Source organism: Megascapheus bottae, chromosome 6 (genome assembly GCF_031878675.1).
Source record: "Megascapheus bottae isolate mThoBot1 chromosome 6, mThoBot2.hap1, whole genome shotgun sequence".
Lineage (NCBI taxonomy): Eukaryota > Metazoa > Chordata > Mammalia > Rodentia > Geomyidae > Megascapheus > Megascapheus bottae.
In genome coordinates this window covers 53,023,012-53,044,377 of record NC_143514.1, presented here as the reverse complement: position 1 = coordinate 53,044,377, position 21,366 = coordinate 53,023,012, and the positions used below count along the sequence as shown (strand labels likewise).

General features: G+C 42.0%; 1 protein-coding gene across 2 annotated transcripts in view; it reads right to left on the bottom strand.

Annotated features, from left to right (window-relative positions):
• Nucleotides 1-21,366, bottom strand: part of LOC150061855 (BEN domain-containing protein 5) — a 971,256-nt gene that overhangs the window by 10,098 nt on the left and 939,792 nt on the right. For both annotated transcript variants that reach the window (XM_090334883.1, XM_090334882.1), the window contains exon 12: nucleotides 5,569-5,665. In XM_090334883.1, the coding sequence (XP_090191009.1) occupies nucleotides 5,569-5,665 (97 nt within the window). The remainder of the gene's footprint in view (nucleotides 1-5,568; nucleotides 5,666-21,366) is intronic.

Genomic DNA, 21,366 nt, shown 5'->3' with positions numbered 1-21,366 from the left:
AAAACAGACCATGTAGTTCTGCCTGCTAGATGGGCAGATGGATACAGTGCATCATTTTGATTCTAAGAAGGAAAAAAAAAGTTCTACAGCTTCAACTTCTGATCTTGTTTCTAACTCAAAAAATTCCACAATGAGATGGAGAAAGGACTCAAAGAAAAGCCACAGCTTTGAATTTTGGAAAGAGGCTAATGGAACTGGTCTGCCTACCTAAGGGTTCCTAAAGCTTAGGAGGAAAAAACCTAGGCCCTTGTTTTTTGGGAAAAAAGTTACAGTTTGGGAGGACCTGGAAGCTCATTCTAAATTCTCAGTGTAGATGAAGGGTGGCATTTTACAATATCTCTCTTCCCAGAAGCTTGAGGGCTGGAGGAGCTGATATGATTCTGGTTCATTTGTGTGTACCAGCACCCAGCAACATAAGCAACACTCTTCCTGTCACTGTCTTGTACTTGACTATGTGTCTGTTGTGGTCACATATTGGACAATGAACTGAGGAGCATGTTTTATTCCATTCTCTATTTTTTTCATCAGTGCCTTGTTTGTTATGGCTTTGAGTGATATATTAGTCAAACATTTATTTAGTCATTGGGATAAGATTTATTTCTAGTGGGGAAAATGGGATTTTGGTCCCAAAAGAACTGACCCAAGAGGACTGACTTTGGGCAAAGAATTTAACTTCTCTGAGTTTTATTTGTTGTGAATTCAAACAGTGATTAATTCATGGGCTAGATAATGCCTTCTCTACTGTAATTTTTTTTAGGAACTATGTTAGGTTCTGCAGACTCTGGAGGTATCAAAGATGGAGGCAGACATTGCTGCTGTCCTCAAGTTACCCTCAGTTTAGTAGAGGAGAAAGTTCAAGCATGGTGTGCACTTAGGAAGCAGAGGCAGAAATATTTCAAGTTCAAAGCCAGTCTGGGTTACCTAGCTAAGACCATGTCTCAAAAAACAACCAACCAGCCAACCAACAAACAAAACACCAAAAACAGACTACTCAAAATAAGCACTGCAATGTACAGCATGGTGTGGTAAATTCCATAAATATGAGAACCTCTTGGGCTGTATTAGAATTAGGATTGAAGTAGCCAGAGGCCCAGAATTCCCTGATCTTGGACAATCCACTTTGTTTCCTCGCTGATGAGCCAGGAGTCAAGTAGAGATGGAGTATGTGGTGGTAGACAGAGGACACCTGGCTCTAAACAAGTTCCCCTCTTCATACCAGGAAGCCACCCTACTTGATAGCCCAGGCTCAGTAAATGGACTCTCCAGCGTAAGTGAATGCCATCTAGACCTCAGCCCGCCTCAGCACTGGGTGTTAGAATACACATTAGATAGAACATTGCTTACAGACACTGTGATCTTTTTTGGGTCTTTGATTAGTTTTTTGTTCATTTGGAGTTGTTTTTGATGGTGTTGGAGACTCACACATAGTAGGGAAGTGCTGAACCACTATTCCTAGTCCTGAGACAAGGTGACTTTAAAGTGATCTTTTCTTCTCTCTGCCTCCATTTCTTCAATTAGAAGAAATTCCTAACTCATAGGCTCTGCTGAAATTGAGGTTGAAGAACAGTTTTTAAAAATATAAGGTGACGGGGCCGGGGGTTTGGCCTAGTGGTAGAGTGCTTGCCTAGCATGTGTGAAGACCCGGGTTCGATTCGTCAATACCACATACGTAGCAAAAAGCCAGAAGTGGTGCTGTGGCTCAAGTGGTAGAGCCCTAGGCTTGAGAAAATCAGGCCCTGAGCCCAAGCCCAGGACTGGCAAAAAATAAATAAGTAAAATAAAAATAAAAGGTGAGGTTCATATGACATCAAAGGGTGAGGCTCTTAACAACCCAGAAGAGAATAGAACACAGATGGGTGTATTTTGGGATGTATTTATGGGACTAAAGAATGGTGGCCCTAGAGGGTTAAACTGTTATTTAGTCATAGGTGAGGATGTTTTGGGGGCAGTGACAGCATGAGATTCAGGCATCCAGTGGCTAGCAAGGAGAGTGCATGTACACAATGACTCAGGGAGGGGCTAGCCAAGCCAAAGCCTCTATAATCAAGGACAGGGACACAGAGATAGAAACATCAGAAGGCAAATGTCACATCCTCCTACACTCTCCAGAGGCATTCCCTTTGCTACCTCTCCAGACCTTTCTGGGGACAGAGAGTCAACTTCCCAGAAAATGAGCCTCTCCTATAACCAGACTTCTCACACCATCTTGCCTTCCCCCTGGCCTTCAACAGAAGATACCCTCTTTTCTCTTCCATCAATTCAATGACAAACAAAGATATGGGTCAAGGAATGGCCACATTGTTCAGTGGATGAAGATGGAATGAGGAGGGGTATGGAAGGAAGCAGGATATGAAGATTATAATATAGGCCAGGGTCTTGAATACCAAGAAGAGGTACTGAAAATCACCCAGCAGATAATGGAGAGCCATGGAAGGTTTTTGAGACAGGATATAATCCAACAGAGTTGAATATTCTTGTGCACTGTGCGGCGTTATTCTATTTGCACATATGCATCTCTTTACCTTCCATAAATTGGAGCTCCTGAGTTGGCAGGGACTATCTATGATTCTTCACCACAGGTCTTGATGCATGCACACACACACACACACACACACACACACACACACACACACACGTACACACACACCATCACATGGAAACACTGCTCCCAGCCTATGGCTGAACTTGACCTACATTCATATTCTGTCTTCTCACAGTAGCACACTTAGCCCATTCATTTGTTCCAGTCTAATTTTATCCCTTTTCATGGTGCTCTTTGGGCTGTTCTATGATTGTGTCACTGCGGTCAAAATAAATGTAGGGTCTTGGCTTTGATAATTGATGTTGAGCCTGAGCTCTTGTGCCCACAGCACTGCCCTTCCCCGGGGTCCTTTCTGTGGGGCCGCCCAGCACCCAAGGTCGCCAACAAGCTCCCGCCAGCATCTGGGTAGAAAGTGGCATATTGTAATTATCCGTAGAGATAGGAGAAAACAAAGATTAGTTTTGAATGAAAACATGCAATTTTCTTTTAAAACCAGAATTGCTCTTTCACTTAAGCTATTTGATGCTTGGATGGAAAATAATAACTCCTACCCCCCCCCCAAAAAAGGTGGGAGAACCATTCAAATTCCCAATTAGAGTTCAGAGCCTCATATTTCTGGAAATTCATTCTCAAAGTGTTATTGACCAGTGTAGAACAAAAGGGGTTCAGTTTGATGTAACAAAGCTGTGGGGGTGGGAAGGGAACAAAGTTACTTTTCCTAATTTGAGGGTGGATGTATTTGTCTTGAGCTTCATAACTGCAGGCTTAGAAGGAAAGAGCTTTGGAGCTATTGTTTTTTTTTTCCTAAAGAGTTTAGAACAAACAGATAAACTGAGCAGTTGAAAACAGATTACTGAGAACCCCCCTCACTCCCCCATCTTTTTGCTCTAGTGGCAAGGTGCCAGGTCATATGACCAGCCCTTCTACTCCCTGGGCCTCAAAGTCCTTAACCCATCCATGTCAGGATTCGAGCAAGGTCTTCTCCAGTGTCAGCACTATTTCATTCATCTGTGACAGTGTAACATCCAAGAAAAATGTAGTTAAAGGTCAAAATAATTTTATTCAGGCAGAAAGAGGACCTGAAAGAGATAATCCCTAAATTAACTTGTAAATGAGACTCTAAGAATTCTTTTGCGTTTTATAGAGCTATAAATTTTTAACAACTTTAACCAATCAAGAATGACTTCTAAGAATGAAGTGAGTACTTTCCTCTGGAGGTGAGTTCTTCAAAGGCAGGTCATGCATTGGCTCATTCTGGCACTCTCCTCCCACCAGGGTGGCCCGGGCAGAAAGTTGTGCTTTTTCCTAAGTGAATGAATAGGGGACTTCATGCATATATATGCTCAGTGTAGGGTAGGTCCTACAGGGGCGCAGGTGATCCTCCTGCAGGAGTTTCTAGTACATAGGATGGGTGGGGCTGAGAGGAAACAGAGACCCTCAATGACTTGTAAGTAATCTGAGATAGGATGTCATCAGAACACAGGGTCAAACATTCTCTACATGAATCTGGGGCTCTGAGATGCCTCGCTCATGGCATTGTGGAACAGCAATCTCTAAGACATCATCCCATCCAAATCAGCTCAGTCAAGGGACTTTATCATGACTTAGTGAGAAATCTACGTCTGCAAACCACAACCCAGACACTAGAGGAGATGAAGAAAGTTTTTGAGTCGCTTCTTGTCTGTTGGGCATCATATTAAGCTTATAAATCATCTTCAAAACCAAAATTAGAGGTTGTTGTTATTACCCCTATTTAATAAGTAGCTAGAGAAAGGCTTTAAGTGGCCAAGAAACCAGTCTACAATTATGCCACCAGTTTCTAAGTGCCTGAGATGGATTTGAACCTACACTTCAAGTGGAGGCCCATCACTTTGGAATCAGAAGAGCCCTGGACCAAACCCTGCTCAAAACTCTGTAACTTCAAATAATCCTCTCCACCTTCCTGAGCCTCCTTTCTCTCATCTGTAAGATGAGAAATACAACGTCCACATGATATAAGTAAGATGATGTACACAAAGTACTTCATTCAACAAAAAACAGTTATTTGTATTCTTTTTTATTATTAATAACAGAGTAAAGATGAAGTTGCATCCAGGTAATGGGGAAGGTTAGTGGAAAGAATGGTCTGGCAGGAGTGGGGAGCTAGACATTGTCATGTCATTCCAAGAGGCTGAACTACTAGAGGAATAAGAGATGAGGCCTAAAGGTATGGCAGTGTTAGCATATTCCAGATGCCATGGGATGTCGGTGGGCTCACTGGACTCTCCACCAGCAGACATGGGACTGCTCAGTGAGTTGGGCTGTTGTCTAGCCCTCAGACAAGGTGGATGCTCACTTCCCAGCTTTCTCCCCTCATTGGACCTGCAAGTGAGTCCATCAGAGAATCCGAGGTAGAAAGCTTCAGGCATGTGCCCTTTATCCAGTCTGATCCTTGACATCTTCAGGGAATGGGACAACACTGTCCTAACAGAGAATCTGTATACCTGGCAGTGCATTGGGTGCTTTAATGAGTATCTCACAATACTCTGAAAAGCAGGTACCATGGTACTTGGTGTACTAATGCAGGGGAAGTTGAAGAATTTGTGTTCATATAAAAACTCCAGAGAAGTAACATATGGAAACAACTAGGCTAACTTAGGATAAAGACTGATCTTATTACTCCATCAACACCTTAATCCTGGGGACTCCCATGTGGGACCAGAAGTGACACCATCTCATCATCACTGTCTCAGATAGGTATCTCTGGACCACACTAACCTGCAGCCTGTATGTGGGCCTGGATCTCAGGGATACAGAGCTCTATCAGATAAGCAAAGGCCTCTGTAATCTAGTTGGAAGTCTAGAACTCAACCCAGAATCCAGAGTAGATGAAATGTCATGAGAGTTTATGTTCAGGGTGGCCCCTGTGACAGGGCTGGGATTGTCTTCCTTGTCGCACAGGTACTCTTACTGAGTACCAGTAAGAGGCTAAAGAAAGCTACCCTGAGCCAATGGAATGGTTCAGACTACTTAGTTCTGCCACTTACCGCAGTCTAGGTATGGGGACTGTCATCTTCTCAACCAGGGGGTTCAGCCGATAATAATCCAAAAACGTCCTTGCCACATTTCGTCCCAGCTTCATATCTGCAGGGGTGTACGTTAAGGAGTATCTTTGAAAAGAGTCTGAGACAAAGTGAAAGATGCCTAGTAATAAACATGACAGCAGTGATAAAACAGGAACAGCACTCACTGTTCTGTTTTGGGCATGTTCTGTCTTTTTGGATCTGCAAGAAACCTTAAAGGGTAATCATTATTATTATCCTCATTCTGCACACAAAGAAACTTCACTGCATAGAAGGAAAATTTGCCCAAGGCCATAGAACTGGGAAGGAATAGGGCCCTTGGAAGGGTCAAGGATGCGTGTGTGTATGTGTGTGTGTGTGTGTGTGTGTGTGTGTGTGTGTGTGTGTGTGCGCGCATGTGTGTATGGCTTTTAGAAACCATTAAAAGTCCTATGGAAAACACGAGGCTTTACTGGCTACAAGTAGCTCAAGATGAAGCCAGATAAGAAGATCCAAGGATAAAAGAATTTTTGTTATATAGAGATCAGGGCTTAGTCAAATTCCAGGGCTTAGTCCCTGACTTCTATAACTTTGGTTATACCTATGACTCTAAATACCATGCTCATTCCACCTTGAAATTTGACCAATAATGAATTCTTAGGGCAAGGAATTATGACCTACTTATTATCATATTAATTCCCCAGAGAAGAGGGTGACCATTAACACCTAATGGGAATTCACACAACAATCATCTCTTCAGCAGCTCTGTGTATCTTATTTGACCTTTCCGGCCTTTCCAACAGTTTACAATTTTCTCTGCCTGATGGGTCTCTCCCACTTTTCCTTAGCTCAGGTGATAACTCTTTAGAAGTGCCTTTCAGGGTTCTCCTCTCTTCCTCCCAGAGCTGCAAATGGATTCTTTTGCCCTTAAATCCACGGCTTCAAAACCAACTTCCTTCAGAGCATCTAACATTTATCTTATAAATGGAGATTAGGTGTTAACCCTTCGCCATTCCTTTTCCCACATCTTTTAGTTCTAAACATCCAGGATGCCACCAGCCCATAAGATCTCCTGTCTCTTAAGTTTATCCACGTATTTCCATCTTCTAGCAAAGTCCAGCATTGTCTTTCCCCTAGAGAACTATTATCCCATTCCAATGGGCCTCCTCATAAGGGATATTTTCTACAGAGTAGCCGTAGAGGTTGATTTAAAATGCATGCCTGGCCAGGTCATTTATCTGAGTAAAACCTTCAGTTGCTCCCAATTGCTTTGGAGGTCCACATATCTGCCATGATTTTTAGGGCCACACATAGCTGAGTCTCTGGCTATCTTCTTACCTCTCATCGTATTGCCTCCCATATCCCACCCATTTGACATTAACATCCCAGCAATCTTGAACTTCTTTGGCCTCCAGGACTTTGCCCACATGGTGCCATCTTCCCAGACCTGCCCCCCTCTCTCTCATACCTTACAGGACTGTTTCCTTCTCAGCCCTCCCCCTCCCCGCCCCGCTACCTCTCCCCCGCTGGATTTCGATTCAGCTGTTATTTTGCTAGACTCGAGTTTCTTGATGTCCTCACTGGGAGAAGACCCATCTAGGTTTCCTTGTGCATCTTCTAGTTACTCATTAACCAGACAACTCAACCTAGTAGATTTCAACTGTTTCCTTTTTGTTTGTTTGTTTTTTTAATAGTTGCTTCTCTGGCCTTCATACCCTGTGGATAAGAGGCTATAACTGTCTTACTTGATTGTCTAAATACCTACACATTCACCTGGCAATACATGTGAAATATATATTTATGAAATGAGTAAATAACAATAGCTAACACTTATGTAATCTTTAAATGTACTGTGCAACCTATTGCTGTCTGTCTATATTGACTTAATCCTTCCAACAACCCAATCAACTGGGTCCACTGTTCTGAAAGGGTAGGTGATTTAGCCAAAGGATAGACACCTCATAAACATCATAAAATTCATTATTGTGTGGGTCATGGGGCTTGAACTCTGGGCCTGAGTGTTGACCTCTTCAGCTCAAGGCTACCACCCTATTCCTTGAGCCACAGCCCCACTTCCCTTTTTCTAGTGATTAATTGGAGATGAGAGTCTCTCTGTCTTTAGTGCCAGAGCTGGCTTTGAACTGCAATCCTCAGATCTCAGCCTCCTGAGTAGCTAGGATTACAGGCATGAGCCACTACACCAAGCTCACACTCATAAACATTCTGAGGCAAGTTAAGGAATTTATTCAAGGCCATATAACCAGCAATGGTAGAATCAGGACTCAAATCCAGGCAAGTAAGAGTCCAGAGCCATGAGTTTCCCATTGCCTTGGGCTGTTTCCTGACTTGAAGGCACCTTTTCTGTCAAAGCCTGAGTCATCCCAGGCCAGCATCTTCTGGGAGAAGGAAAAACACCAGACACATTGTTTATGACATCAAGATGCACCACAGGCTTGCTGTGCCCTGGGGCTGCCACCTGCTTCCTTCCTCTGGTTGTGACTGACCTTCCCTGTCCTCTTCTGTAAGAAATCCACAAGCTGACACTGGGCATGGCCTCTCTGACCAGCAGCCACTGGAGGCCATCTCATGGCCAGGGCCTGCAGAGACAGGCTTGATGCTTTGACCCGCCCAGCCAGTCTCTAGTGAGCTTTGGATACCAAATCAAGTAGTTGTGTGCTGGCCGGAAGAAATACAGGGCACAGAGGGAAGCAGAGGTTCCTGTGGGCTGAGTTAGAAAGTTCTGGAAGCAGATATGTTAAATCCAAAATCTGGATCCCCTGCATTCTATGTATGGCAGATGACATTTTCTAGAGATGTCTGTAATGATAGCTCCCCTTTAATATGATCTTACTGTTTCTTCCAAAAAGAGGTGTGGCCCCTTCTCCTTGAATTTTCATGGATTTATAAGTTACTTCTAACCACAAGAATGGCAGAAGTAGAAGAAGTAACAGAAGAGGCAGAGTAAATTCTATTGGATTTACTGGAATGCTCAACTTGGAGATCTGAGTCTTCATACAAGCAATCATTTCTCAGAGACTCTGAGATCACATGAAGAGAAAGAAGAAAAGAGAACACCCTTCCATTACTCTGCTGTTCCAGCTCTAGCCATTGTGTGGCAGCAAGCCACATCAGACTCCATGCTAAAAAACACCCATGGAGATCTGCCCACCATTTGAACCCATAGAGAATGCAAAAAGATAAAAGTACAGCTAGTGTTGCTTTAAGTCATTGATTTTGAGAAGAAATAGAGAAGGTGGGCATTGTGTGACTTTGCAGAATAGCTGTGTGACAACTGGTCTGTCTCCTGACTTCTCAAGCCTCAATTTCCTCATCTGTAAAATGTAAATAGTTGTTGGAATGAAGTGTGCAGTTGCATCTAGTTGTTTAGTAACACTGGGCTGAATGAATGAATGAATGAATGAGGGAGAGAGGAAGAAAGAGAGAGAGAAGAAGGGAGGGAGGGAGAGAAAGAGAGAGAGAGAGAGAGAGAGAGAGAGAGAGAGAGAGAGAGAGAGAGAGAGAGAGAGAGAGCGCACACCTGAATCCTCCCTCTCCAATTTAAACCAATAACAAGATCTGAAGCAAATACCAACAGCATCAATGTGCATCAACCCTCTTGAATTTCTAAAAGAGAAAAGAGTTGGGCTGTAAAAAAAATCAACTATAAGGTGTTGTTGATTTTTAGATAAGATCTATACAAAAGATAGTGTTTCAAAGATGAGACTTTTCTGCGACAACCTTATTTCCTTTTTCCCCTCCAGCTCTCATATATTCCTCAAATCCCAGAGCCTCACTCTAGCTTGTTTTCTACAGAGGCCTCCAATGAGTCAAGAAACTGGACATAGGCAGGAAGAAGGGCAGAGATTGATTGAACATTTTCAATTAAAACAAGCTGTCTTTGAACAAAGATTTAAGATGTAGGCAAGGAAAGGCAATAATTCTCTTGGCTGGAATGCTTTTCAATACCTAATGGTCTTAGAAGTGAAGGAAAAAAAAGCTAGGTTGAAAACTCCCAACAATTCATTAACCATAAAAATACCTTGATAGCCTATAAGCTGAACATCTCAGCATTCTCAGATTCTTATGTAGGTCATTGGTCTGTTTCTCACAGATGGCAGGGAATGGCCAGACACACAACCAGGTGGAACCATGAGCTTCAAAGCAGTGAAACTGGAGATTTATGTGGGATTGTCAGAAACTTGGGCTGATCTGCTCACTTCTGCCCAGAACTGTTTAAAAAGGCAGGATAGGGGGCATCTGTAGCTTCAATGTCCTATTGCAAGGGGTGTTTCATGTGATCCAAATTTGGATAGGTACTGCCATTCTGATCACTCCATTCATTCAAATGCTTGTGAGGCCGTCCCTATGTGTATACTGCTAAGGAAAGCATCAGGGGTTTGAGTTAGCTAAACAACAATTGGACAAATCTATAATAGTCTATAGGAGAAAATCACAAGTACATAACCAGGCAGGCCATCATAAACGCAATCACTATCTCTCATTGCTTATTCTGGACAATGTCACTGTCATCAGTCTTCACCATAGCACTGCAAGGTCAACTACCATGTAGATTTCATACACACACACACACACACACACACACACACACACACACACACACACACACATATATATTACAGATAAGAAATTTGGAAATGAGACCTTACACTGTGATCCCACAGTCGTGTGCTTTGAAAGTGACTGTTGCATACAAGCTCTAGTATCTTCTCACCTGTATACTTGCTGTCTCTTCTGTGGAGTACGATCACCATAAATTCAAACATAAAGTTCTGTGGATGTGTGGAGGCTGAATTGCAAATAAAAAGCTGTGAAAGACTTCATGGAGGTGGATATATGACAGAGAATTGAAGGACAAAAATAAATCTTAAAAGGGGAGAGAGAAAGAGTATCAGCAGAGGCACAATAGTAGCCAGGGTTCAGGGTTGGACATAGGACAGAGTGGTTGAGGGTAATGAAACTGAAGTACAGAATGAGAGATGGGGAACATGGCTAGCCTGGGGACAGACTGGTGAAGGCTTGGATCATAAAATTAAAGAACGTAAACTTAGATTCCGCAAGCCATAAAATCCAGTGGATATCTATGGGTCATGTTTAGCCTCTCTGTCTCTGTCTGTCTGTCTGTCTCTCTCTCTCTTTCAATAATCTATTATATTCAGACATTTTTGTAACATTCCTATACTATAGCTAAAAATCAAATAAAATCAAACTAAGATAATGATTATGAAGTCTAAAATCAGATAAAGACAATACAGAAAGAAAAGCCCCAATACATGATTGAAATTGTAACAGTACTACAAAGAAAATGCAGAGCCATCAACTAAGGGTGCAGGGACATGAGAAGGTCTCTCTGAGGAGGGGACACACAATCCAAGAGTGGGCTGTCGTTGCAGTAGCATCTATGAGTCGAGCAGGGTGTGAGGGAAGGGTTACTTGGAAGGGAGAGAACTGAAAGAGGTTGGTAGAATGACAGGCGAGGGAGTAAATCACAGGCCTTATTCTGGGCCATTATGGACACTGGACTTTTCAGTGAAAGCTCCTGAGGGCTTTAAAGCAGGGAAATAACTTTGTCTGGCTTGTACTTTTAAAAGGTTATCACAATGCTAAAAATCTGCGATTGAGGGAACATATAGGAGTCTGTATCATACAAAGGCAGTAAAAATGGGCAGGTATATTTTGGGGAAAGAACAGGACCTGATAACAGGTTAGATGTGTGGCCTAAAAGAGAGAAGAAGGAAACCTAAGTCCTTTATATTTAGTTTAAGCAGTAGGGTGGTGGATGAGATGCAATGATTTAGGAGGTAGAAGATGGGAGAGAAAGAGCTTCAGGAAAGAGATTAAGAATTTAGTGTGAGCCATGTTAGGTTTAGATGCCTGTGAGACATTCAGCATCAAGATGCTGAATCAGAAATGGGGGAGATCAGAAAATAGAAATGGTTCTGAATCATCAGCTCTTTGAGATTATTCATGCTCTAATTTCTCACTATGTGGTGTGTTCCTTTCTCCTCAGCTGTCCAGCTTCCTGCTTCCAACTCTCAGAGTACCACTTTGGGACTCCAAAGGGCTCTGGGACAAAAGTAGTAACTGAAGATAGAGTAGTATGAAGTAGTTTTGTTCTCCTGTCTTGAGTCTCGGATCTGATATACTGAATGAGAACACCAATGGGAATCCAGAGACCAACAGGGCAACAGGGTTCTAATCACTAGCTGGCATGTGACCTTGGACATTTTCTTCCTCTGGACTTAACTTTTCTATGAGTAAATGAGTATTTTTTTTTGTTCTTCAGTTCATATGTCATACGCAAACAAAGCCTTTCTTGCAATAAGCTGAGAAGTCCTACTGCCATTCTTTCACCCAGCAAGCAGGCATTAGGAACCTACTATGTGTTCAGTTATTTTAGAAACTTGGAGTACATAACCAATAAAACTAGCAAAGATCCCTGTATGCATATGGAGCATACATTGTAGCTATGGGAGACACATGAAACCTGATATATTTGTAAATCGTGTAGTGTGCCTGAATATGATAAGCACTATGGAGTTAAGATAAATAACAGGTAAAGGGGGATGACAAGGCAGGGAGCAGACTGCAGCAGAGTGGTCAGAAAAGGCCTATTGAAAATGTGCCATTTCAGTGGGGTTGGAAAGGCCATGGAAATAGCGAGTACTTAAGATGAGTCAAGCTTCCTCATCTGAAACATGAGCTTTATCCAGTTAGTTGAAAATTGGGCCCTGAAATAACTCAACTCAATCCCAAAGAGGTTAAATCAACTTTAGTGGGGTTGTGAGGGAAGGGGGCGAATGGTGAAAGGGATGATGGACTATGATGCATTTTGTACTTACAAACTGACTTGTTAAATGATACCCCCCCCCTCTGTACAATTACTTAAAGATACTAAAAACAAAATGCTTAAGAATGAGCCCTCCTTGGTAAGGAATATGAGTTCTCTTTCCAACTTCCACTACACCCTCCACCCACATCCCCCAAAGGACAGGAAACTCACTCGTCTCTTCCTTCCTGGTCTGTGGCTTCCTTTTCCTATTTCACTCTGTCCCTCACAGACACATGGCTCTCCAGATTCACACTTTCCACTCACTCCCTGCAGTTCTTCCAGAGCTACCAGTGAGCATGCTCACCTAGCCCACCCCGGGCAGAGTTTTGAGGCCCAACCTGGGCAGTGGATCACACTTTCTTTATCACACTTATTTTATGCTACAGAGAGCTATGATCACCATCTTCATTTGGCTCATGAGAAAACAGAAGTCTGATGAAACATATCAAATATTTGCACAAAAAGACTGAAGAGCTCATTTGTTCATTTATGAATTTACATTTTTGTTAAATGTCTTCTCTATACCAGACACTGTCATAAGAGATGGGATAAAAAGAAGAGACAGACAGTCCTGATCTTAAGACATTTTTTTCTTGACACTTATGATGCACCATCTTTCCTCCAAATAAGACACTCTAACTCCTACCTGCTCTCTCTGTGGGAGCATCCACATAGAATTCTTTTACCTGCTCACATTCCTATCCCTCCTGGCGATAGATGATCATCATTAAAAAGGAAAGACTAATTCTGCAGAGGAGTAAACCACAGAAAAGTAATTTTTCTTTGGTAAGCCTGACAGCATTGCTGGAATATTAAGAGGCACCTGTCTGGAGCCTCTTGGTAGAGCCAGAAGAACAACATGACAATGAAATATCTTTGTCTCTACCTCCCTCGCCAATCCTCCCACAGTGGCGGACAGGTGCATGACTAAACAGATGAACCCTGCTCTCAAGTGTGGGGTGGAGGTGTAATTGCAGAGTCCTTTGCAATTGCAGACAGGTCCCCAGGTACCCCTGAGGTGAGATGAGAGAGGCAAAGAGAAAGAGAGAGATAAATTAGATCTGGAAGAGACAGCAGGAGGGGAAAAGAGACAAAAGAGATAAGCAGAAGCAGAGACAGAAAGAAAGAAATACAAACAGACAGGGAGCTACAAGGAGAAATTTACCAGGATGAAGCAAGAAAATAAGAAGAGAAAGATTATCAGAAGAGCAGACACAGAGAGGGAGCAAGTGGTCAAGAGTAAGGATGAGACTAGATTTGAAACACAGTGAAAAAAAATGGGAGTAAGGGGAAGAAAAAGAGGGAAATAGGAAGCAAATGAAGAGATGGAGAGATCAACGAAGAAACTGTGCTAGATCTGGGGCTTGAACTCAGGCCCCGAGCTTTTTTTTTTTTCTTTCTCAAGGCTAGCATTCTACCACTTGAGCCACAGTATCATTTCTGGCTTTTTCTGAGTAGTTTCTTGGAGATGAGTATATTATGGACTTTTCTGCCCAAGCTACTTTTGAACCGTGATCTTCAGATCATGAGTAGCTATGATTATGGGCATGATACACCAGTGCCCATCTCTTTTTATTTGTATTTCTGTATTGAGTTTATTTTTATGCTGCTATCATTACTGTCGTTTGTTTTTTCCTCTCTGATCAAACCCAGCTCCATGGATACACTGTGCAGGTACTTGCTGCTGAACTCTATGTCCACCTCAGTTGATAGAAATTGTACCTTAACTTCATCCACAAATCTGATCTGGTCAATCCCGATGGACACTTCAATTTAAAGACTCAGAAAAGCTCCCAGCTGACCACCCAGCCCCGAAATGGGCATATAAAGTGAAGTTCCATTCCTAGACATTCTCCCCCTTAAGAACAGTGAAGAGAAATAATGCAACTGTTGTGAATACCACATCTCTCATGGACCTCAGAATAGTCCTTTGGTAATCCACACTGCTAACAAGACTAGGGGACAAGACCCCATATACACTGTTTCCAAAACATTCACCTGAACTACCACAGACACCTCACTCTTGAATGACTTACAAAGAAAGTGTGTATCTTAGGCTCCAAGTGTGTATCTTAGGCTTCATTAGTGTCACACCACTAATCAGCCAAATTACACTAAAAAGTCTAAACACAGCACAAAAGACCCCAAAAGCAGTTGTCTGCAAATACTTCCATGTAAAGCAATAATATTTATGACTTTCAAGGAGTAGAGTCTGGATGTCTCTGGGGGTAACCCTAGGACATGCTCCCTGACTCATTTGCTGAGCTAATCACTAAGGATGAAGATGGTGGAGGGTAGGGGAAGTAGAGTTCCCATCCTGTTTCTTGTCTGAACGATGATTTCAGCCCCTAACTGGGCTTCTGGCCTTCATTGTCTTCCCAGTATTGGGGAGAATGATGTTCTTATGATTGCTAATCTTGTCATTGTCTTACCTTCATCTCTATGCTGATTCTCTGTCACCCAATGTATGTGATCTAAACTCTCAAATCTGGCCTTCATGGCCTTCCACAAAATGATCTAAGCTTTATCTCCTGACAACAATGTATTGCACTGTGCATCTATTTATAAGATACAGGTTGGAAGCATGACTTTTAATCTTGGCTCCTTGGCGTTTAGCTGTGTGATCTGGGTCAGGCTGTCTTTCCTGAGCCTCAGTTTACTCTGAAATAAATAATGCTACCCACCCCACAAGGTTATGATGTTGATTAGAAATTACATATCACAAACTCTCAGCACATTTCTGGCATGCAGTAGCTCTTTTTATTATCATTACTATTTATGAAACTGTCATCTCCAACAGAGTTGAGCACTTCAAGGACAAGGGCATGTCAAGTTCAAATTTGTCTTGGAAGACATTTTCAGCACATGGTAAGCTTAGTAAAAGAGGCAGGGAGAAAGAACAAAATAAACCACAATTCCATAATGAAGGAAGGAGAAAGAAAAGGACAGTGAGATGGGGGAAGGAGAGATGAAGAAATCATTTTTAAAAGTTATGTTTTCTAGCTGCTCAGAGTAAGACTTCATAGGTTGCTTCCATGCTGTGTGCCTCAGTTTCCGCTCCAGTAAAACTGTATAGAGATTGACCCAGGTGATATTTAGTCCTAATTCTTACTCTCCCTGTTTCTCCAGAGATAAACCTTCCTTTTGAGCAGGGCCTAATTTGATGAAAACTGTCTTATTGATGAAAACTGTCTTATCAGGCATGAAGGTAAAACTTAGCATTCCATCAGAAAAGTGAGACTGGCTGGGCTGGACTGGGCTAGACAGGAATGGATCTGACCTCAGGTGAAATGTGCCTGGTTCTGGGTGGAATGACCTTGCAGAGAAATTTTTGGATTTCAGACCAGTGAGGCATATTGGTATCCTTTATTATTACTCACGGATTCACTGGACATTTAGCAAATACTTCCTGTGTACTGAGCCAGATAACACACATAGGACTCATATACACTGTCTATACAGAGTGAAAAAAACAGAGCTTACCCTGTCTGGAGCTGCTTAAGGTGCACATACTATTGGCATTTGGGGCTGGATGGGTGTGTCCTGTGCATGGCAGGGTGAGCAGCAGAATACTTGGTCTCTCTCACTAGATGTCACAGCACCTACCCGGCTGTGACAGCCAAACGTATACCTTCAAACATTACCTAACACTCCCTCAGAGGTAGAGTCATTGGTCTATTGGCTACACAGTACCTGTGTGGAGCTACATCAGGTGAAATGGGAGAGGTGGTCAGGAGCTTCCCTAGCTGAATTGACTGCCTCAGCCAATGAGGCATCTCACCAGCCCCCCTCCATCTTTAGCACACCACCTCATTCTTGGACATGTCTCTCCTTTTCTGACTTGCCCTGGTCTTTATTGTTCATACTGTCTCTCTTTCAGATCCAGTTCTCACAGTAGAGGGACCTCATTCTCTGCCTCCAGCCTGCGTACTATTGTTCTGCCTTCTCTTGTACTCCAAGCACCAGAATTTCCCAGTAATACTCCCCGTCCAACCTCTGTGCTCTATTCCCCATAGACACTTGATCAAGGCTCTGGAAATTGGCTCTTGAATTTCACTGTGGCTGCCCAGCTGAGCCTCAGCTCACAATTGTTGGAAGTAGGATGCCACTCAGCCTGCTTCTCTGAGAGATGCTCAAGCCCCTGCTTATCTCAGAAGTATTTTTAGAAGCTTCCACTGCTGCACAGTAAAACATAAGACCAAGGACTAAAGCAAATATTTGTGCAGCAGTATCTTGGAATGGCAGCAGATGGGGGAGACACGAAGAACACTGGTGGGTCTTGGCTCCACTCAGCTCAGTTTCCTGTTGGCTTTGTGGCCTTTTGTGAGGCAAGTATAATCAGCAAACTTAGAGGAAGGACTGATGAGTTGATGAGTTGAAAGCTTTCACCTCAGATGTCCTAGAAGCCTCTAAGTCAAGTTCTATCTGGGGCCATGAGTAAGATACTGAATCCTCTAATATTATAGGTATTTTTGGATGTGTGTATGTATGATTTTGCCAGACAGATTAATAGTAATTTCCTACAATTTCTGATATCATTCAAAAATGTTAAGAATCGTTGCTCTGGATCTGCGGGTGGAACTAATTGGCTTTATCAACTCCTTTCCAGGAAATATTCCTTCCTGTCACCTTTTGACTGGTTCCTTTCTTATATTCAGACTCTTCTGGGATTAAAAGGCATCTGGCAGTGGAATCGAGTGAGATGAAGCTCAGTGTGGAATGAAATGAAGCATGGGAAAACTATCTCCCAAGTGCACCTGCATCAACTTAACCATTAAGCCTCCAAAGGTCTGAACCCAGTCTGCCATAGGGGTCATGAAACAGCTCAGCAAAGGTGAGTGTTCCACCCCAGAGGTGATTACAGCACTCATCTGGGGCCTGGCCATTTGGGAATTGGGAGTCAATCTGAGACAAGGAAGCATCAAGCAGAATTTGAGGCCTACTGAGAGTTTTATTGAAGGAATGGGCCATGCATGAGGTATCTTGGTATTTAAAAATCCAGTTCCATTTCCTGGTAGACCTGGGTAGGCCTGAGCCTGTGGCCCTCATTGACATTCATAGAATGGGCAATAGCCTGAGTTGAAAAGCCCGTTCACCTGCAGGTGAACTGATCTGCTACTGGGCTTCACTTTCTCCATTTAGATAATAAAGAACAATTAGATCACTTTCACCCATGATATATCTTATTGTTGGCTACTTGGTTTACATTGAATCCTCATTTTGTGACATCCCAGTTCTATTCTAAGCAAAATAGAAGTGATACATCCCAGGAATATAGTATTGGACTTAAATTTCAGTCTTCATATTCCTCTGACTAACATTTTATGACTTTCTCTCCCTTCTTTCCTTCCTTCCTGTTTCTTGAACTTGAGGGGTGTGAGCCATCCCTGAGCTCTTTTGATCAAGGCTAGTGCTCTACCACTTTGAGTCACAGTGCCACTTCTGGTATTCTGGAGATAAGAGCCTCCTGGACTTTCCTGCCTGGTTGGTTTTGAATCGTGATCCTCAAATCTCTCAGCCTCCAGAGTAGACAGGATTGTAAATATGAGCCATCTTCCATTTTTCTTTTTGACTGTCATCTTAAACTTGACTACACATTATCTCCCAAGCACTGTGATGGTTTTATTTATTTCCCATAAGCAACATAGATTTTTTTCATCAACATGTTACAAATCAGGAGACCAAGATTCAGAGATATGACTGATCTAACATCATTCAGCCAGCAAGTAGAGAGTTTTTATTTCATTCAGATCTATCTACCTATACACCCTATAACTTTAATTCTTGATTACCTTTTGGGGATATACATTCATTCATTTATTTGATTTTACTGAGTATTTCTGTATAACATGCCTTTCCAGGTGCTGTGAATTTGGAGATGAGAAATCCTCCTTACTCTTAGGAGTCCATAGAAAAAATGTATGAGCAAAATTTGCATAATATGGCAATAATTGTGAGGTCAGACAAAACTGAATATGGGAAAGAGGGGCACAGAGAGTGTTATTTGGTGGCCTCTCAATTGCGGTGACAACTGAGATGAATTGAAAGGGACAGATGTCTTTTGTTTCTTTGTTTAACATTAGCCTTCATGAAATAATTTAGTCCATATATAACTGAGAAGCTATGTACTTTTATTGCTTTTGGACATAAGTACAAAATACAAGATCTCTATTTACACAGAGCTCTTATTACTGTAGGGTAAATTGGTAAGCAACAAATGTAGAAAACTGAAAAATGGAGAATTTGGAAGAATAGTATATGATGGTGTGAGGTCAAGATATTGGAGTTTCTTTCCTAATGTTCTTGAGGCCATGCTCATTTCATTAAGTCAAGCTCAATAATCACTCAGCTCATAGGCTGTGCTTAAATACCTCATGATACCAACATATTTATCCAGTATTTAGGAGAGAAAATTTTTGCTCTCTAGCTTTTACTTTCTTGTCCAATTTCACTATCCCATATCTCTGACAGGCAAGCAGTTCTGTCTGACTGCCTTCCTCCTTCTTTCTGATAAATGTTAATAAGGATTTGTTGTATTTAGATAGAAAACATACCTATCTTCTGCTCTATTTTAGTAATAACAGGACAACAAACCAGATAATATCTCAGTCCCACGGCAATATTCATTCCTTGGACAGTAGAAATTCTTTTTCTTTTGGTGCTGATGTTAGAGCTTGAACTCAAGGCCAGGGTACTGTCCCTGAGCTTTCATGCTCAAAGCTAGTGCTCTACCAATTGAGCCACAGCTCCACTTCTGGTTTATTGGTGTTTAATTGGATAAGAGTCTCTAGACTTTCTTGCCTGGACTGGTTTCTAACTATGATCCTCAGATCTCAGCCTCCGGTGTAGCTTGGATTACAGGCATGATCACCAGAGCCCAATGACAATGGGATTTCTTAAACCAGCACTGTGTTGCCTCATCTTTTCTCTTATTGGAAAGGAGATCTAAAACCTTCTGCCAGAGGAACGTCTAATTCTTTGACCTCTTGGATGCAACTGTCACAGCCTCAAGCAAGCCTTCTCTGACTGTCTGGCCACGTTACTACTTTCTATCAACTATTCTACTGAGAGTCCTTGTCACTCTTTCATTGTCTCCCCTCATAGCCAAAACTTTACATTTGTATGCATGCTTTTTGATAAACATCGGTTTCTTCTAAGATTGAAGAAACTATACCTGCTCTGCTTATCACATTTCCTTTGTACCTAGTAGAGGGTTTGGCACATTAGGCGTTCCATTAATTATATCAGAATAATTATAGCAGCAGCATTTGGAGGGAAATTTGGCCCTTTTCTCTTTTTGGCTTAAGCTTATCTTAGGGCTTCACAGAGAGGAAAAAAGTAGAGTTCACTTCCTAGTAGAAAACAGAGAATATAATTATGAGGAGAAAGCTCTGTAGGGAGCAGATGTTTTCTGTGATGGAAAATATTGTGGTCTTGTTCTTTTTCCTTTACTTTCTATTTCTCCCTTTTTCTTTTTCTTTTAGGAAAAGTCAGTTATGGACCTAGAAATAGGACTAATGGGATAGGGAGGCTCTGAAAAGTGTTTTATGAACATATCTAAACAGCCAAAATGTCTTTTAGTTGTAGAGGGAAAACATTTTTATAGAGGAAATGGCCCTTTAATTATGTGCACACAAATCTTGGGTAAAGGGATTGGGTTTCGTTGTCACCAGTTAGTTCTAGAGACAAGAGTAATGCCAATAGAGCAATGCTGAGCCACTGTGGATACAAGCTCCTTTAGAACCACAGGCCCTCAGAACAATGACTCATTCGTGCACAGTAGAGTCCTGAGTTTGGGCCTGGAGGAGACAAAGGTCTACAGCCACAAAGGATGAACCTTCCACACCCATAATCTCTATCACTTTTTCCCATCTATCTCTCCTATTAGACTCCCTTGAATTCTTTGAGGGGAGAGCCACTTTCTCCCCTTTGTTTTCCCACCACCTAGTACAGCACCACTGGAACTTTGTGAAAAGGGCATGGAAGCTAATAAATAAATAAATACACCTTACACAAATGGTTTATCTCCTAATTCTCAATATTATCTGTAAAATGGGAATGACCTAATTATCAATGAGAATATTATCAAGATAAAATCACCTTATGAATGTAAAAGCTCTGATAGGAATTTAATATAGATGTTCAACACCAAGTCATTTACTCTCTTTTATACTTCTAACAACAACTGATGACTGCAATTATTTCCTGAATTACACTGACCTTCATATTTTCTAGACTGATTTTGTGAGGGACCCAATGGCTAGAGATTCATAAATTATCTGTCTATGCGGGTTCTGGAAGTGGACATCTGACTTGCTTTTTCTTCCTATGCTTAATCTATTCCCCTTTCATACCCCCCCCCCCACCACCAAATTGGACCAATTCCTAGGGCCTTAGGAGGAACTGGTTCTACCTGATTCTGGGACAGTCAGAGAACTGTAATTTCTTTTGCCAGATCTATTAGTCAGGTACAGCATATGGCCAATGAGTCTCAATTCTGAGCTTACGAAATAGGAATTGCCATTGTTACAGTTTTTATATTGAATGCCCACCAAAAGCCCAAATGTTAAATGTCTACAGTGACACTATAGGGAAGTAATAAACCTATAAGACGTACTGCTTGATGGGAGATCCTTAGGTTATCGAGGACATACCCTAGCACAGTCCTTTCTTTTGCCTTTCAAGTCATGCATTAAGCAGATTTGCTCTACAATGCACCAACAGCACTCTTATTCCCATCCAGAAAAACCCACCAGAGGCCTACAAGCAATGGGCTCACCTCATCAGAAACTGGAACTTCTAGAACCTTGAGATAAAATAAATCTTATCTCCTTGTAAGTTTTCTTAGGTATTTGTTATGGAAGTAGAAATCGGATAGCCCTTAACTCTGAGAGGATGGGATTGCAGCCATACTATATCAGTGAAGGACATGA